At 38.9% G+C, this 19,880-nt stretch overlaps 1 protein-coding gene across 1 annotated transcript in view; it reads left to right on the top strand.

Moving 5' to 3' along the window:
• Positions 1 to 19,880, top strand: part of LOC123552797 (DDB1- and CUL4-associated factor 6-like) — a 39,145-nt gene that overhangs the window by 11,672 nt on the left and 7,593 nt on the right. The window contains exons 5-10 of the mRNA XM_053542125.1: positions 3,359 to 3,632; positions 6,696 to 8,549; positions 12,860 to 13,031; positions 13,856 to 14,009; positions 15,418 to 15,574; positions 19,756 to 19,844. Coding sequence (XP_053398100.1) covers positions 3,359 to 3,632; positions 6,696 to 8,549; positions 12,860 to 13,031; positions 13,856 to 14,009; positions 15,418 to 15,574; positions 19,756 to 19,844 — 2,700 coding nt within the window. The remainder of the gene's footprint in view (positions 1 to 3,358; positions 3,633 to 6,695; positions 8,550 to 12,859; positions 13,032 to 13,855; positions 14,010 to 15,417; positions 15,575 to 19,755; positions 19,845 to 19,880) is intronic.

Here is a 19,880-nt window from a genome sequence, read left to right as displayed (position 1 = left end):
CTTAAATGGCCTCACAACACAGCGAAGTGATGTAGTTCCATTGGATTGTCTCTAATTTCAAAGAGTTCATTGATCGAATGAAGTTCATTTATGTCAATCCTATTTGCTATGACCAATATACGATGTAATCTGTCATATTTATGACTTGTAATTGTGCAATACTCGAATAAAGCCACGTATTTTCTTCCGCGGTAACTCATTAAGCATAAACACGCATAACGATTCTGCGGGATTTGGTAATACATTTGCGCATATGATTGTGGTGACGAATTTTAAGCCCTTTTGTCACAAAATAGCAAATATGATGTTCACAAATTCAAATAAAAACTGCATATTAACTTATTAGCCAAATTATCCATTTGTTACCCTGTCCGTTTCAAAAAATAATCTTTAAAATAATTGCGCAAATAACAAATTTATTGTGCTGTGCATTTTATGAATTGCGCAGACTTACAAAGCTTGCGTAACATCCAGCGAAAGACAAAATATAGTTCCAGAACATACTGCTAGTATTTTATTGAGTGGGAAAGCATTGGAATGTCTCTTATCAAAGAGTTTACCACATCGATGAAATTAAATTATGACAGCTTCATTTTAAATGACCCGAATAAGATATGTGCAGTACGTTAATTCTTCCGCGAGACTTCGCGGATGAATCCTAACTACATTGTGGACACTTCTCGGCGAACACGCGTGACCTGTTTATAACAATGCTTCTGCGACTTTGCGTGGGTTGAATTTTGTAGTCAGTAAACGGATAAATTATCGGAAGAAGAAGCTCTTACTGGTTTGTTTAGTTACTACTGATATTAAAAATGATATTAATTCTTATTTTTCGAGAAATAAACAAATCGGCGAAATATTAAATTGTATTTTATTGTAGTTTTTGAAATCGAAAGTAGATCGTCTATGTTTGGCTGCTTTGACGAAACGAAACAACTTTTTTATGAAAAGATTTAAATAAGAGGTGATTTAACCGTAAACTTCAATGTCAGATACTGCCAAGTGCTGCTAAATGTCTTCTATTATCACAATTTGTAAAATATATTGTTGAAACTGGAGAAAAGTGTAATCGTATCCGGATATAATATTTTGGGTAAATATCGAGCTGTGTTATGAAATTTTAACATTCAAGTAACAGACATGATAGATATTATTGTAACAGAAATGATTCTGGAATTTATTTTTATAATACATACGTAGAATCAATATCAGACTTATATTCTAGTGCTGAGGCATGACCTGAAAGTAAAAATATGAAGTGACAGTCATTCATACTTTGAATATTGTAATACTAAAAAGAATCTAGGTAATATTTAGAAATTGAAACATAAAATTTTCAGTTAGAAATCGCACCAAAGGCTGTATCAAGGGTCTACATTTTCAAAATTTCCTTGTGGTGATAACTCAAACCCTACTTGCAGGAGGAGGTATCCTCCCACACCCTCCCCCCATATTGCCACTTTACAGTTTGATACATTTGCCCTTTTACCACCTGCCACAATGCCCATTTCAAAATCTGACTGCAGTTCAAAGCGGGAAGGAACACCCCTTCCCACACCCACCCTGCTACCGACCACGTAAAAATGGCTCAAACATTTTTCAGCCAAGTCTGGGCCTGTCTGTCTACATGAATCAAAACGGATAATTGAAAGTACATACACTTGGGGACTACTGACATGGTTTTTTAAGGGGTTAACAGGTCTGAAATAGAATAAATGATGGTTTTAACTAAAAAAGAACTGCATTTATTAATATTGGTTATCTTTTCCGAAATTGGTAGCTAGTCCGAGTAACTTCTCTTAGTTTCGAATGCGCAATTTTCCTGTCAGTGTAAACATTCATGACACTATATATTGACACTCAGCAACATTTACATATCTTTAAACGCAAAAGTAAGTATACTTTAAATTCACATACCTTATAATTTGATTGAACAATACCTAGCGTGTGACACGGTTATTGCCAGGCCCCATATCTGAAAAATATCTGAACAGTTCTTTCGTCCATCCGTTACAAATTGTATGTGGCAATCCGCGCTATAAAATTTCAATATATAAATTTTCATATTCAAATTTTATCATGTGCGAATATATACCAGCCGATAATTGCCTGTTTTGGTAATGCCGGAGGCAAATGTTTACTGGAAAAATATTTATAGTCATGGGCAGTATCTTAGTGTCACCTGTCAAATTGTAGTTTGTACTTTCAACATTTTTGTTTTTGCGAACCACTCTTCAATTTTAGAGAAATATATTGGGTTTAAATACTTGTATCATGTCAATCAAAGTTTTACTAGGCATCGATTGAATGTCATCTATTGTAACAAGATCTCTGTTCAGTTGGGGAAAAAAACTAAAACCAAACTGAAACTGGTAGACTATACTACCAGTACATCAATCATTAGCCGACTCTCAGGCCCTTCAGGCCTTTGATATGCCCCCACCATCTACTGATGCGGGAGGCATATAGTGATTGTCCTGTCCATCCGTCCGACGTTAACCAAATGGGACCATTTCATCGAGCATTAATACCCCTTACTAGAATGACTTGATACTAATGCAGATGTGACCTGTGACCATTCCTCATCTTCAGACATAACCTGACCTCAGTTTGATCTTGACCTCATTTTGGACTTAGGTTGCTTTATATGGGCCATCTCTTGGTTAACAAACTGGGACCGTTTCATCTAGCATCAATACAGCTTACAAGAATGAATTGATACTATTACAGATGTAACCTGTGACCATTCCTCATCTTCAAACATCACCTGACCTCAGTTTGACCTTGGCCTTGACCTCATTTTGGACTTAGGTTGCTTTATATGGGCCATCTCTTGGTTAACCAAATGGGACCGTTTCGTCTAGCATCAATACTGCTTACAAGAATGAATTAATACTAATACAGATGTAACCTGTGACCATTCCTCATCTTCAAACATCACCTGACCTCAGTTTGACCTAGACATCGTTTTGGACTTAGGTAGCTTTGTATCGACAAAGATGCCACCGGGGGCATCAAGCGTTTATTGAACGCAGCTCCTTGCTTTCCTTTTCATGGAATGACTTATGGCTGCCAGGTGGCTTAATATATAGAACAAGGAGGTCATAGGTTTGAAACTCTGGTGAGGTGTAGGATCTTATTGACAATTGACTGAAGGCAGTACAACAAAATTTATTACTAAGACTTCAACAAGAGATTTTATGTGGGGAAATTGTCAGTTACAAGTGAAGAACAGGTTAATTCTGGTAAGGAATACAGGAATACTGGGATTCTGCCATATGTTACTTACTTTAAATACCATTGAAAATAAAAGCATTAAGTGGCTAGGCAGAACAAACAGATGTTTATTTTACAGGTGGAAACTGAAACAAAAAGCAGTGACTCTGATCAAACAGTTAAACCCCCACCTAAGACATCAAGGCCTCTGACTGTAACCTCAGAGCCAACTCCAGGAACCTCCACATCCACTCCGGATGATGATAGTTCCTCTAGAGCGCCACCTGTTAAGCGCCTTCGTCTGCGTGGTGACTGGTCTGATACAGGACCTAGAGCTCGGCCTGAGAGGGAACGACAGTCAACATCAAGCAGCCAGGCGTCTAATGATAATGAGCAAGTTGCTCCTGCAACAGGTATGACATAAAAAGACTTACCTTTTTTAACCAGGTTTTCCATAATGTAAAATGTTGGTATAGGGGTAAAATGTCAAGCATTGTTTGATGAATGGGCGACATCAAACTCCTGACCTTGTGTCCATTTGATAAGTTCAGATTGGTTATTATAGGTGGGGGAGACATACTGTTTTAGCCTGCCCCGTCTGTCTGTCCATCTGTCCACATTAAGCTTGTCTGGCTTTCACAGGTCAAACTGCTGGCTGGATTTAGAAGAACTGTCACAAGAGTGATCAGTACAAAGCCTAGTTGTATATCGCTGGCATGTTCCACTTCACTGCACAAAATGGTCGCCAGAGCTAAAAATAGAAAATCCTGTCCGGCTTTCACAGGTCAAACTGCTGGCTGGATTTCGACGAAACTTCACAGGAGTGATCAGTACCAAGCCTAGTTGTGCATATCACCCGCATGTTCCGCTTCACTGCACAAAATGGCCGCCAGAGCTAAAAATAGAGAAATCTTGTCCACCTTTCACAGGTCAAACTGCTGGCCGTATTTCGATGAAACTTCACAGGAGTGATCAGTACCAACCCTAGTTATGCATATCGCTGACACATTCCACTTCACTGCACAAAATGACTGCCAGAGCTAAAGATATACATGGGGGGAGACATAGGGTTTTTGTGACAAAAACACCTTCTAGTTTTTATTAGCTCACCCGAGCCAAAGGCTCATGGTGAGCTTTTGTGACCGCTCAATGTCCGTCGTGCGTCGTCAGTCGTGCGTTGTGCATCGTGTGTTCGTCAACATTTTCTAAAAATCTTCTTGAGCAGAATTACACCAAACTTCACAGGAATGATTCTTGGGTGGTCCCCTTTCAAAGTTGTTCAAAGAACTTAATTCCATGCAGAACTCTGGTTGCCATGGCAACCAAAAGGAAAAACTTTGAAAATCTTCTTGTCCAAAACCGCAAGACGTAGAGCCTTGATATTTGGCATGTGACATCATCTTACGGTCCTCTATCAAGATTGTTCAAATTGTGCCCCTGGGGTGAAAAGAGGCCCTGCCCCGGGGGTCACAAGTTTTACATAGACTTATATAGGAAAAAACTTTAAAAATCCTCTTGTCTAAAACCACAAGACCTAGACCTTTGATATTTGGTCTGTAGCATTGCCTTGTGGTCCTCTACCAAAATTGTTTAAAATTATTACCCTGGGGTGAAAAGAGGCCCCGCAAATTTTACATAGACTTGTATAGGAAAAATCTTTAAAAATCTTCTTGTCTGAAACTACAAGACCTAGGCCTTTTATATTTGGTATGTAGCATTGCCTTGTGGTCTTCTTTGAAGATTATTCAAATTGTGCCCCAGGGGTGAAAAGAGACCCTGCATAGGGGGTCCCAAGTTTTACATAGACTTATATAGGGAAAAACTTTAAAAATCTTCTTGTCTGAAACTGCAAGGCCTAGGCTTTTGATATTTGGTATGTTGCATTGCCTTATGGTCCTCTACCAAAATTGTTGAAATTATTACCCTGGGATGAAAAGCGGCCCTGTCCCGGGGGTCCAAGTTTAACATAGACTAACATAGGGAAAAAAAAAAAAAATCTTTTTGTCTGAAAGTTTAAGGCCTAGGCCTTTGATATTTGGTATGTATCATTGCCTGGTGGACCTCTAACAAGATTGTTAAATTATGCCTCTGGGGTTATAAGAGGCCCTGCCCTGGTGGTCACTTGTTATATTAGTTTTATAGGAAAAAATACTTCAGAAATTATCAGATCATATTTCCTAGACTGTTTAATTATATTTACCTGATGTACCCAAGTGATTACATGTCACCTTACTGTGACCTTGACCTACTGACCGACTTTCTTGTTTTTGAGATACAGCTTCGAAATTTGGATGACATGTACAGTTTTGCATACCGATCATGAAACTGACTTTCAGTTACCATTAATGTGACCTACTGACCTACTTTTTAATATTTTAGCATCAGTTTGCCATTTGAAACATGTGGCTCATATAACTCAGGTGAGCGATTTAGGGTCATCATGACCCTCTTGTTTAAGTTTGTACTGGAAAATCAAGAAACAGTGTTACTATCCACCATTACATGACTGAAATGCTGTTGAGCAATGTTATTTAATCACACAAAAGCAATCATTTGAACTGAGCAAGTAAAGTAATCTTCAGCTGGTATTTTTTAAATTTTGATTAAAAGGGGAAAAGCTTAAGATGCGTAAAATGTAGTTAAAGTGCATCTTTATTGGACAGTCCTTTACTGGTACTGATAATAAACTCTGACTGATGATAAAGTCGACCACCTTCGAATTATTCAATAGCAATCGGTTATTTATATAATTGAACATGCCGTCTAATAGCAACCACTTACAACACCAACTGGTGTAAACAAAAACATATTGGTATATATAATGTATAAATAAAGGACTACATTTATCTGTTTAAAAAATATTTATCGAAAGTTACTGGAGAAGAGGGTGTTTTTTGCGCATGCTCACAGTCAACACATGAAGGCCTGACATTTGGTCACTTTTCCTCACTTGATCCGGAATGACTGTTGCAGCATTTTTGGGAAAGTTTCAATATAATACTATGGAGAAAATTTTGTAAATGACAAAGTGGTCAAATTTATCATTAGTCAACGTTCATTCAGTCACCATTTTACATATCCCTTTCAGAGCCTCACTTCGTGTGAGTTTGCTTACTAAATATAAATTTAAATTATGTCAATTTTTCAGCAATTGTTAAGCTTTATTATGATACCAACCATTGATAACAATTTGCAGAAATATAAAAGTTAAAGGTAAAGAACCTCATTTTCTGTCTGAGTTTATCATCAGTACCAGTATACATCACACATTCTGTGTAATCAGAGTAGAATTATATACTTGAACATCCTTGTTTTAAAGTTAAACCTGTGGACAAAGACCACCTTGCTTAAAAGACCAGTACTTTCAGTTTGGATGTAAGCATTTGTAGTGTATTTTGTCCTGTGAATATATACCACCTGAAAATTAAGACCACATTTTAATTTTTCCATTTGACTTTGTGATTTGATTTTATTAGCACCTGGTGGGCCAAGAGCTGCGATAATGAACCGTATGTCAGACCTGCTTACACGATGGTTATATGGCAACATGAGAGAAGGCTCAGATCAGCAAAATCAGCAGGAAGGGGAGGAAGGAACTGAAAGAACTGAACAGAACCAGTCTACATCTGATGGTACTGAGGGTGCATCACAGTCTACACAAAATACACAGACACAGTCTACAGAAAATACACAGATACATACTGCAGAAAATGTGCAGGCACAGCCTGCAGAAAATACACAGACACTGTCTGCAGAAAATTCGGGGAATCAGTCTGTTGATACCCAGACTGTATCTGAAGAATTTTCTAGGACTGATTTTAGTGGAGAATCTCGAGCCCATTCTGAGGATATTGCACAAAAGCAAAATAAAGAGAGCTCTGAAAACCAGTCTTTAATAACTGAAGAACTTGTTGTGCATTCTGATGCTAAACAAGAGTTTCCCACAGTAAAAGAACAGTCCGAAACTCATGAAATTTGTTCAAGTTTAAGATCAGATCAAGACTCCTCTGATTCAAAATCGGATGAGTCCCAGTCATCATTTGTCCACAAGATTGAAGCAATCAGTGTAGATGACAGTGATTCTAAGTCCCCTTTTAGACAGAATATTGATGATATAAAGGAATCTTCAAATGTAGAAGCAGAAAATGATTTAAATGATACCATAGAAAGTGTAAAGAAAGAGGACTTATATAATCCCTTAGAACCAACTTCTTACCCTAATCCCATGATAAGCATTCAAAAAAGCAGTGAAAAAATTGATTCTGTTAAAACTATGCAAGAAAAGGTGTCAAAATGTTCCCCCTTGCCAGCAAGAAATGAAACGGAATTGGATTCTGTTCTTGTGTCAGAGAAACTGCCAGAAAAGGAACAACTATCTAGTGAAAGTGGAAATGACAAATTAACTGCCTCATCTGTGCAGAACGAAGCACTGAGTAATGATTCTGAAAGTCATTCTGACGAAGAACCACCTTGTATGGTTGAAACGGGTCATTACCGAGAGACTGTATCAGCAGCAGTTAGCTCCCTTAGAGCACAGAATGTAAAACCTGTAGTTAGCCTGCATTACTCCTCAGAAGGAACTTCTGCTAGTATGATTAAAGTTGGTTTTACACAGTTTCAGAGTCTTGAGGAAGAGATTGCTGAAGAAAATCCAGAACTTGGCATTCAAAGATCTGAAAATGAACAAAATATGAATGGATTAAACATTAAAAATGAAGATAATGGTAGTGTTTCTCAAGTCAGAGATAGTGATGATATTAATGAAGAAAAAGGTGGTGATATCAAAAGTGATAATAATCATATTGTGGATAATGTGTTGAATAACTCTACAAGTGAAGTTGAATGTGGATTAGAAATAGATAGTGTCCATTCTGCTGAATCAGATTGTAAAAGTGAACCAAGAAAAGAAGGGACTGAACTTTCTAAGACAAACTTAGCAGGTGAACAAGGGGCATGTGCAATGGATGTTGAATACTGTGATAATGTAAGTGCATTTAAACCTTTTTCTGTGAAATCTCCTGACAATGAGCAATGTTTAGTTCTTGATGAAGGTTTGGAAGAAACCGAGTTACATAAAGATACTCATGGTGGTATATCATTCGAAGTGCCATCTTGTAGTTCCCATGTAGAAGAGTCAGCAAAGCAGGGAAAAACTAGCCAGTTTGAGGAAATTGCCAATGTAGATAATTCTCAAAGAAATGAACTTGAAGCTGTTGAAGTAAAAGGTAGTGAAACACATAGTTCAGAATGCAAACCAAGTGAACAAACATTTGTTGAGAGAGCAGAAAGAATGGAAGTGGTTGACGAACCAAATAGAGACTCAGAACAGGGTAGGTTTTTGATGAAAATTTTAATTTTCCTTTGTATTGGAGTTTGACAGGCTTTTTAAACTATTACAGTTATAAATGTTGGTTGATAAGTAGTTGTGTTGAAGATATGATAAGAAATGTTTATGCTCCAGGTGTGTGTGTAAGACACTGGTGGCATATAGTGTTTGAACAATCTTGTCTCTCTGTCAGTCTGAGTATACTTATGCCCCTTTATTTGGAATAGCAATTTTGGATGTAATGTATGTAAGCTGGAATCTCAGTACCCGCAAATGGGAATGGATTGAAACTACACATTTGTTCTCTGTGATGGCAAGACATGCAATGCACAGATCCCATAACTGTTGTTTGTTTTTCTTTTTAATAAAGTTATGCCCCTTTTTCAAAATTTTTTGCTTGTCTGAGTTTTGTGTCGACATTGGTTAAAATTTTTGTTTAGGTGCACATTTTCTCAAAAACTATACCAACCATAGCTTTGAAACTTTGCACATTTGTTTATCATCATTAGGTGACTATGTAGGCCAAGAACCTTAACTCTGATAAGCATTTTGTCAGAATTTTAGCCCTTTTTATCCCCCGCCAATGAAATCGGGAGGGGGGTGGGGGGGTTGAAATGGCGTCTGTGTGTGCATGCATCCATCCGTCCGCAGCCATTTCTCAGTAACTAGCAGGTAGAATTTAATAAAACTGGAAATAAACATGAACCAACATACTAGGATGATGCCCGTCAACTTTTTTTTGGATTGGTCAATTTCCCTAGAGTTATTGCCCTTGATTTAATGAAAATTTCATGTCCGGAGCCATATCTAGGAAGTGGTTGGGAATATTTAAATAAAATTTCATGAACATGTTCACCACTATGAGGTTATACAGCCCGTGAAGTTTCAGGCAGATTGCCCAAGTAACACGGTAGTTATGGCCCTTAGAAGTTTCTTGTGTTAACTAAATAGGGTACTATACATGTAAATATGGCAATTTCTGCTTCATAACTTGTGATATATTTGACCTAGAACTATGAAACTTAAATTGAATTTAGATCACCATAATATGGTCGAGCACACACAATGTCGTCCGGATTTCTTTACTAACTTTTAGAGTTACTGCCCTTTAATTGTTTAAAAATCCACAGATTTGTACATAACAAACCAACCAATCGGTAGAATTTCATTAAACTTCTTACATTCTTTTCCATGAACATTTACTATAAACATTGTGTACCCACACCTGGTCACCACCTTGCCTTGGTCACACACCCTCCCCAATCTCCCCCACCACCCCCTCCTTTTTTAGCTCACCTGAGCAATGCTCAAGCTCAGGTGAGATTTTCTGATCGCTATATGTCCGTCGACTGTCGTCTGTCAACATTTAGCTTGTGTATGCAATAGAGGCTGTATTTTTCAACTGACCTTCATGAAATTTGGTCAGAATGATAATTTTGATGAAATCTAGGCCAAGTTCGAATATGGGTCATCTTAGATCAAAAACTAGGTCACTAGGTCGAATCAAAGAAAACCTTTGTGTATGCAATTGGGGCTGCATTTTACACCGGATCTTCATGAAATTTGATCAGAACGTTTGTTTGGATGAAATCAAGGTCGAGCTTGAATATGGGTCATCTGGGATCTAAAACTAGGTCACTAGGTCAAATAAAACAAAAACCTTGTGTATGCGATGGAGGCTGTATTTTTCAACTGATCTTCATGAAATTTTGTCAGAATGATAACCTTGATGAAATATAGGCCAAAATCAAAAATGGGTTATTGGGGTCAAAAACTAGGTCACTAGGTCAAATCAAAGAAAAGCCTTGTGTATGCGATAGAGGCTGTATTTTTCAATTGATCTTCATGCAATTTTGTCAAAATGATTGCCTTGATGAAATCTAGGTCAGGTTAGAATATGGCTTATCTGGGGTTAAAAACTAGGTCACTAAGTCAAATCAAAGAAAAACCTTGTGTATGTGATAGAGGCTGTATTTTTCAATTGATCTTTATGAAATTTTGTCAGAATGATTGTCTTCATGAAAGCTAGATTCAATTTGAATATGGGTTATCTGGGGTCAAAAACTAGGTCACAAGGTCAAATCAAAGAAAAACCTTGTGTATGGGATAGAGGCTGTATTTTTCAACTGATCTTCATGAAATCTGGTCAGAATGATTGCCTTGATGAATTCTAGGTCAGGTTCGAATATGGGTCATCTTAGGTAAAAAACTAGGTCACTAGGTCAAATCAAAGAAAACTTGTGTATGCAATTGGGGCTGCATTCTACACCGGATCTTCATGAAATTTGATCAGAATGTTTGTTTGGATGAAATCAAGGTCGAGTTTGAATATGGGTCATCTAGGGTCAAAAACTAGGTCAGCCGGTTAAATTAAAGAAAAACCTTGTGTATGCAATAGGGGCTGCATTTTACACTGGATATTCATAAAATTTAGAATGATTGCCTTGATGAAATCTAGGCCAAGTTCAAATATGGGTTATCTGGTAAACATGTTTACACTTTTATGATGTGTTTCTCAGGTAAGCGACCTAGGGCCAGCATGGCCCTCTTGTTTATTTTTTTTTTTCAAACCATCCAAGAATATTTATCAACATGCCAAGTTGTACCGTTCCCCCACCTCACTCCTCCACCGTTATGCCCACCACGCCGATCATACATCCCCATATTTTTGTTTTTCAGTTTTAATTTTCCATCAATATTTATAATCAACATGTGAAGTTTTGTACCCTCACCAGGTCACCCCCTGCTGTCCCCGCTGCCCCCCCCCCCCCCCCGCAAAAAAAAAAACATTCATTTTCTGATTTTGACTTATGAAATTATTTGCTTTTTAGTAACATTCTTAACTTTTTGCCGGATATCTTTTTTTGCCATTTCTCACCACAAACCCTTTCGGCGGGGGATACCCAATTCATCGAATTTGCTTGTTGTATATAGAAAATTTGATTTTCTTGGTTAAAATTTTTGTTTAGGTCCACTTTTTCCCAAAAGCTATAAGCTACAGCTTTGAAACTTTGCACACTTGTTTATCATCATTATTTGAGTAAATAGACATAGAACCATAAATCTAACATGCATTTTGTCAGAATTATGGCCCTTTTTATACTTAGGAAATTTGAATTTCTTGGTTAAAATTTATGTTTAAGTCCACTTTACTTGAATACTATAAGCACTTTGCAGACTTAATAGTTTATCATTGTTAGGTGAGTTCATAGGCCATAAGTGTGAATTATGGCCCTTTATGTACTTAGAAAAGTTTGAATTTCTTTTTATTTAGATCCATTTTCTTGAATTCTATAAGAGCTATAGCCTTGAAACTTCTTACATTTGTTTATTATCATTACATTGGTAAGTAGGTCAAGAATCATAACTCTCTCTTGCATTTTATAAGAATTATGGGCCTTTTTTATTTTAGAAAATCAGTATTTCTTGGTTGATTTTGGTTTAAGTTCATTTTTCTTGAATGCTTACTATAGCTTTGAAACTTCATACATTTTTGTAATCAGTTAAGATGAGTAAGAGGACCAAGAAACATAACTCTTTTCTTACATATTGTCCATACTTACAGACGAGTGATGGCAGCTGCAGCTGTTGTTGTAAATTCTTATCTCAGTATTTTTTATTCCCCTAGCATCTACTGATGCGGGAGGCATATAGTGATTGTCCTGTCTGTGCATCCGTCTATTCCTCCGTCCGTACGAGGTTAACCAAATGGGACCGTTTCATCTAGCATCAATACCCCTTACTAGAATGACTTTATACTAATGCAGATGTAACCTGTGACCATTCCTCATCTTCAGACATCACCTGACCTCAGTTTGACCTTGACCTTGACCTCATTTTGGACTTAGGTTGCTTTATATGGGCCAGCTCTTGGTTAACCAAATGGGACCATTTCGTCTAGCATCAGTACCCATTACAAGAATGAATTGATACTTATACAGATGTAAACTGTGACCATTCCTCATCTTCAAACATCACCTGACCTCAGTTTGACCTTGACATTGACCTCGTTTTGGACTTAGGTGCAAAATCTATCGACAAGGATGGGCATCAAGCGTTTATTGAACGCAGCTCCTTGTTGTGTAATCTGTTACCTCAGTTAGCATCATAGGACGGGAAAGTTCTGTGACCCAAAATTATTGCCCCTTTTGTACTTGTTTATGTTTTCATTATTTTAACTCTTCAGTGACAAGACTTTTGAATAGTTGAGTTGAGCATTGCTATCCCCTGACAGCTCTTGTCCTTGCGTATTAATATATCATATCTATCTTGAACCCAAACTAACGTTTGAATATATACTTCTTCTGAACATAGGAAATCTAAGTTCATCTGGTGCAACTGCCGCTTCAAGGCCTAGACAAAGACGTATTGGACACAGTGGGCCTCCCACAGGGAACTTCCAGTTGTATGATGATCCTGCGGCCAGCAGTAGGGATAGCAGTAGTGAGGAAGAAGTAGAACAAGAACAGAACACAGCAAGAAGAAGGTAAGTGATATATGATTTGCACTTTGGGATAGACTAGAGGCCTCCTGTAGGGAAGTTTCATGGGACCAGCAGTAGGGATAGCAGTGGTGAGGAAGAAGTAGAACAAGAACAGAACACAGCAAGAAGAAGGTAAGTGACATATGACTTGCACTTTAGGATAGACTAGAGGCCTCCCCTGGGGAACTTTCATGGGACCAGCAGTAGAGATAGCAGTAGTGAAGAAGATGTAGAATAAGAACAGAATACAGCAAGAAGAAGGTAAGTGACATATGACTTGCACTTTGGGACTGACTGGAGGCCTGCTGTAGGGAACTTACATGGGGCAAGCAGTAGAGATAGTGGAAGCAAAAAAGAGTGTGAACAAAACACTTCTAGATGAAATAGAAATTATGTACCATCTCGGGATATTTTTTTGTATGTATAAATATTACTGTTATTCCTGTAGCGAGTGGCTTAGTGTAAAGAAAATGTTTTTCATTTCTGTGCCATTTTAGTGAATGAATGTTTGCTTTTTAAAGACCCTTAACAAATCTAATTCATTACCTTATGACCACAAATGTATGGTATTGACCTAGCTGTAGAGTGGATCCTCTGCTGAATTAGTACTTAGTCTAGTCTATATCCAAAACAGATAATTCATTGAGAAAAAAGGAACAGTACACTGACTTTATACTTATGCAGTGAAATTGAAAATATAGAAACAAAATATATAATGGTAAAATTTAAACAGACTGGCTACAAATCTAGAGATAAAAATTGCATTTTATATGCCGTCAAAAAATCAACTTAATTAATAATGAAGATTTACTACAATTATGATCCAGAACTGATTTTGAGAGAACCACAGCTGCATTGAAGCTTCAGGCATTACATCGCCTGCGTCAAGAGGCAAAGGAGAAAAAGGAAATGGAGACAAAAAATGTATTCATGCCGAAGGTGAAGAAGATGTTCAAGGGTCACAGAAACGCAAGAACAATGGTATGTTTTGCTATTATGGTTGATCATATTAAGGGATGTTTTATACTTCTGCAAGAAGAGGAAGTTGTGAATATTAATATCAAGGCAGACATTTTTTCTTAAATAACTTTGTTTGTTTTCAGTTCGCAATTATGAATTTGGAAGAATTATATTGTAGCTAAAAATGTACTAAATACTGCCAGCTTTGCAGTTGTTTTGGTTTACTTACTTGACCTAAATCCTGTTTATGGATAAATGGAATGAAACACAAAATCACTCCACTTCATTTTACTAGAATGGACAAAATCCCCCCTGTGATTTTGTTAAAAAAACATATTAAGAGCATATTCATATAAGTTGAAAAATAACATTTTTGTGGTGATGATTATCCACTTTAAAGTATTAATTAAAAATTGTGGTGACTGTCTCAAAAAGATAAAAAGGGTATTAAATTGAGCAAGAGGGAAGATGAGTATTTCTTCTGTATTCTGGACAAATGTCAGGAATCAGAGGAAACATTATACACAGCTACTAAACCCTAGCTCCACCACCAAAAAGTGGTGATAAGGAAAGGAGCTATTGCCATGTCTGTGGTGCAGCTATCACCAGTTTCAAATTTTAAACCAGTAGATAAAATATACATTTTGTTTTATATTTGGATTAATAGAGCTTATTTTGAAAATCGAGAAGGTAGTGCTGTGTAAGAACATTAGTACAACAGGTTGACCATAAATTTGTTAAAAAATCATGTAAATTAAGGTGTCGGGAGCTTTTCTCCTGATTCGCATGTTTGCAAATTTTGGTATATGTTTGTATTTCAACTACATTTTGATGCATAGACACACTGTGAGGACACTGTCATGCATAGAAATAAGCTACCGGTAAATGTGCATGATACTTAATGCATACATAAGACTAAATGAAATCTTCCTCAAAAGAAATATTCCAGTATTTTCTGAAAAGGGTGGCACTATTGCATCAGAGATGGAGCTACACAGTAGTGGTGCCAGTATTAAGTTAAAACAAGATTTGTTAAGAATTGTACAGATGAAATAAAATTTCTTAGAATTTTGCAGATGAACAAGGATTTATTAGGAGCTTTAAAGATATTTCTTATGAAGGTGAATTAAGATTTCTTACAAGTTAAAGATTTCAAGATATTTGGTAAGAATTATAAACTTAAGGTGAATTAAAATTTGGTAGGAATTTTAAGGTGAATCAACATTTGGTAGGTATTTAACATATTGGTTGAATTAAGATTTAGTAGGAATCTTATAGATGAACTAAAAGACTTGTAAGGAATTTTGAGTTGAATCAGGATTTGGAATAATATCTGTTTATGTCCTTAGTGAAATTAAGACAAATGTTAAATTGTGGTAAAAGATTTTGCAATTATTATTCTGAATTTGTCTATTTGATAAACTTTCAGATCAAAGAGTCTAACTTTTGGGGAGACAGATTTGTTTTAAGTGGCTCTGACTGTGGACATGTGTTTATCTGGGACAAATATACGACTGAGGTGGTTATGTTACTGGAGGCAGACAAACATGTGGTTAACTGTGTACAGCCACATCCCTTCGATACTTGTAACTTTTTGCTTTTGTTATTTTATTTTAAAGCTGAATTTTTAAAATCTGTTAACAGTGTTGTGATATTTGTACTGGAAGAAAGTCATTCGCTGTAGGTACATTGCAGCCTTGTTAGAGCAAACACAATTTGCAGGACTGATTCCCTGTAGGTACATTGCAGCCTTGGTAGAGCAAGCACCATTTGCAGGACTGATTCCCTGTAGGTACATTGCAGCCTTGGTAGAGCAAACACCATTTGCAGGACTGATTCCCTGTAGGTACATTGCAGCCTTGTAAGGGCAAACACCATTTGCAGGACTGATTCCCTGTAGGTACATTGCAGCCTTGTTAGGGCAAACACAATTTGCAGGACTGATTCCCTGTAGGTACATTGCAGCCTTGTTAGAGCAAGCACCATTTGCAGGACTGATTCCCTGTAGGTACATTGCAGCCTTGTTTGAGCAAACACCATTTGCAGGACTGATTCCCTGTAGGTACATTGCAGCCTTGGTAGAGCAAGCACCGTTTGCAGGACTGATTCCCAGTAGGTACATTGCAGCCTTGTAAGAGCAAACACCATTTGCAGGACTGATTCCCAGTAGGTACATTGCAGCCTTGGTAAAGCAAGCACCATTTGCAGGACTGATTCCCTGTAGGTACATTGCAGCCTTGTAAGGGCAAACACCATTTGCAGGACTGATTCCCTGTAGGTTCATTGCAGCCTTGTTTGAGCAAACACCATTTGCAGGACTGATTCCCAGTAGGTACATTGCAGCCTTGGTAGAGCAAGCACCATTTGCAGGACTGATTCCCTGTAGGTACATTGCAGCCTTGGCAGAGCAAACACCATTTGCAGGACTGATTCCCTGTAGGTACATTGCAGCCTTGTAAGGGCAAACACCATTTGCAGGACTGATTCCCTGTAGGTACATTGCAGCCTTGTTAGGGCAAACACCATTTGCAGGCCTGATTCCCTGTAGGTACATTGCAGCCTTGTTAGAGCAAACACCATTTGCAGGACTGATTCCCTGTAGGTACACTGCAGCCTTGTAAGAGCAAACACCATTTGCAGGACTGATTCCCTGTAGGTACATTGCAGCCTTGTTAGGGCAAACACCATTTGCAGGACTGATTCCCTGTAGGTACACTGCAGCCTTGTAAGAGCAAACACCATTTGCAGGACTGATTCCCTGTAGGTACACTGCAGCCTTGTACTAGCAAACTTCATTTGCAGGACTGATTCCCTGTAGGTACATTGCAGCCTTGTTAGGGCAAACACCATTTGCAGGACTGATTCCCTGTAGGTACATTGCAGCCTTGGTAGAGCAAACACCATTTGCAGGACTGATTCCCTGTAGGTACATTGCAGCCTTGTTAGAGCAAACACCATTTGCAGTTTGCTGGACTGATTCCCTGTAGGTACATTGCAGCCTTGTTAGGGCAAACACCATTTGCAGGACTGATTCCCTGTACGTACATTGCAGCCTTGGTAGAGCAAACACCATTTGCAGGACTGATTCCCTGTAGGTACATTGCAGCCTTGGTAGAGCAAACACCATTTGCAGGACTGTTTCCCTGTAGGTACATTGCAGCTTTGTTCGAGCAAACACCATTTGCAGGACTGATTCCCTGTAGGTACATTGCAGCCTTGTTAGGGCAAACACCATTTGCAGGACTGATTCCCTGTAGGTACATTGCAGCCTTGGTAGGGCAAACACCATTTGCAGGACTGATTCCCTGTAGGTACATTGCAGCCTTGTTAGGGCAAACACCATTTGCAGGACTGATTCCCTGTAGGTACATTGCAGCCTTGGTAGAGCAAACACCATTTGCAGGACTGATTCCCTGTAGGTACATTGCAGCCTTGGTAGAGCAAACACCATTTGCAGGACTGATTCCCTGTAGGTACATTGCAGCCTTGTTAGGGCAAACACAATTTGCAGGACTGATTCCCTGTAGGTACATTGCAGCCTTGTTTGAGCAAACACCATTTGCAGGACTGATTCCCTGTAGGTACATTGCAGCCTTGTAAGAGCAAACACCATTTGCAGGACGTATTCCCTTTATGTTCATTGCAGCCTTGTTAGGGCAAACACCATTTGCAGGACTGATTCCCTGTAGGTACATTGCAGCCTTGTAAGAGCAAACACCATTTGCAGGACTGATTCCCTGTAGGTACATTGCAGCCTTGTTTGTGCAAACACCATTTGCAGGACTGATTCCCTGTAGGTACATTGCAGCCTTGTTAGAGCAAACACCATCTGCAGGACTGATTCCCTGTAGGTACATTGCAGCCTTGTTAGAGCAAACACCATTTGCAGTTTGCTGGACTGATTCCCTGTAGGTACATTGCAGCCTTGTTAGAGCAAACACCATTTGCAGGACTGATTCCCTGTAGGTACATTGCAGCCTTGTTTGAGCAAACACCATTTGCAGTTTGCTGGACTGATTCCCTGTAGGTACATTGCAGCCTTGTTAGGGCAAACACCATTTGCAGGACTGATTCCCTGTAGGTACATTGCAGCCTTGTTTGAGCAAACACCATTTGCAGGACTGATTCCCTGTAGGTACATTGCAGCCTTGTAAGAGCAAACACCATTTGCAGGACTGATTCCCTGTAGGTACATTGCAGCCTTGTTTGAGCAATCACCATTTGCAGGACTGATTCCCTGTAGGTACATTGCAGCCTTGTTTGAGCAAACACCATTTGCAGGACTGATTCCCTGTAGGTACATTGCAGCCTTGTAAGAGCAAACACCATTTGCAGGACTGATTCCCTGTAGGTACATTGCAGCCTTGTTTGAGCAAACACCATTTGCAGGACTGATTCCCTGTAGGTACATTGCAGCTTTGTTTGAGCAAACACCATCTGCAGGACTGATTCCCTGTAGGTACATTGCAGCCTTGTTAGAGCAAACACTATTTGCAGTTTGCTGGACTGATTCCCTGTAGGTACATTGCAGCCTTGTTAGGGCAAACACCACTTGCAGGACTGATTCCCTGTAGGTACACTGCAGCCTTGTTAGGGCAAACACCATTTCCAGGACTGATTCCCTGTAGGTACACTGCAGCCTTGTTAGGGCAAACACAATTTGCAGGACTGATTCCCTTTAGGTACACTGCAGCCTTGTTAGGGCAAACACCATTTGCAGGACTGATTCCCTGTAGGTACACTGCAGCCTTGTTAGGGCAAACACCATTTGCAGGACTGATTGCCTGTAGGTACATTGCAGCCTTGTACTAGCAAACACCATTTGCAGGACTGATTCCCTGTATGTACACTGCAGCCTTGTAAGAGCAAACACCATTTGCAGGACTGATTCCCTGTAGGTACATTGCAGCCTTGTTAGGGCAAACACCATTTGCAGGACTGATTCCCTGTAGGTACATTGCAGCCTTGGTAGAGCAAACACCATTTGCAGGACTGATTCCCTGTAGGTACATTGCAGCCTTGTAAGAGCAAACACCATCTGCAGGACTGATTCCCTGTAGGTACATTGCAGCCTTGGTAGAGCAAACACCATTTGCAGGACTGATTCCCTGTAGGTACATTGCAGCCTTGCAAGAGCAAACACCATTTGCAGGACTGATTCCCTGTAGGTACATTGCAGCCTTGTTAGGGCAAACACCATTTGCAGGACTGATTCCCTGTATGTACATTGCAGCCTTGTAAGAGCAAACACCATTTGCAGGACTGAGATTTGTTTGCTATACAGAGCATGTTGCTCTTGAAACATAAATTTACTTAGATTATCCTCTGTTTTAAAAGAAAATAGTTGTATTTGCTCTGCTGAGGTGTCATTAGTAGTATTGTAACTGATACCCTTCATGCAGGTACCTGCTGGCAACCATGTTTGACTTGCAGACTGTGGAAGCTATTCAAAGGACTTCTTGTTGATGTACCGCCTCGGTAGCCTATTGGTAGAGCGTCCGCTTCGAGTTCGGGAAGCCGTGGGTTCGATCCCCGGCCGTGTCATACCAAAGACGTAAAAAAATGGTACTAGTAGGTTCCTCGCTTGGCGCTCAGGATTAAGAGGGTAGTGCTACGACTGGTCAGCCCGGTGTCAGTATAATGTGATACATTTAAGTCTGACCACCTTGAGAAAGTGTTAACAGGTGGTTAAATTGTTCTGTTTGTAGAAAATCAAGGAAAGAACTTTTAAGACTAGTTATATAATTGTTGTCTTTATGTATTTCAGTGCTTGCAACCAGTGGTATAGACTATGACATTAAGATCTGGACACCTCTACTTCAGCAGTCTGGGTTTGATGAAGAGAGGGCACATGAGGTATTTCTTGATTTCTGGTAACCCTGGTATCATATT

This window comes from Mercenaria mercenaria, chromosome 4 (assembly GCF_021730395.1).
Source record: "Mercenaria mercenaria strain notata chromosome 4, MADL_Memer_1, whole genome shotgun sequence".
NCBI classification, from domain to species: domain Eukaryota; kingdom Metazoa; phylum Mollusca; class Bivalvia; order Venerida; family Veneridae; genus Mercenaria; species Mercenaria mercenaria.
This window is presented reverse-complemented; position numbering and strand designations above follow the sequence as displayed.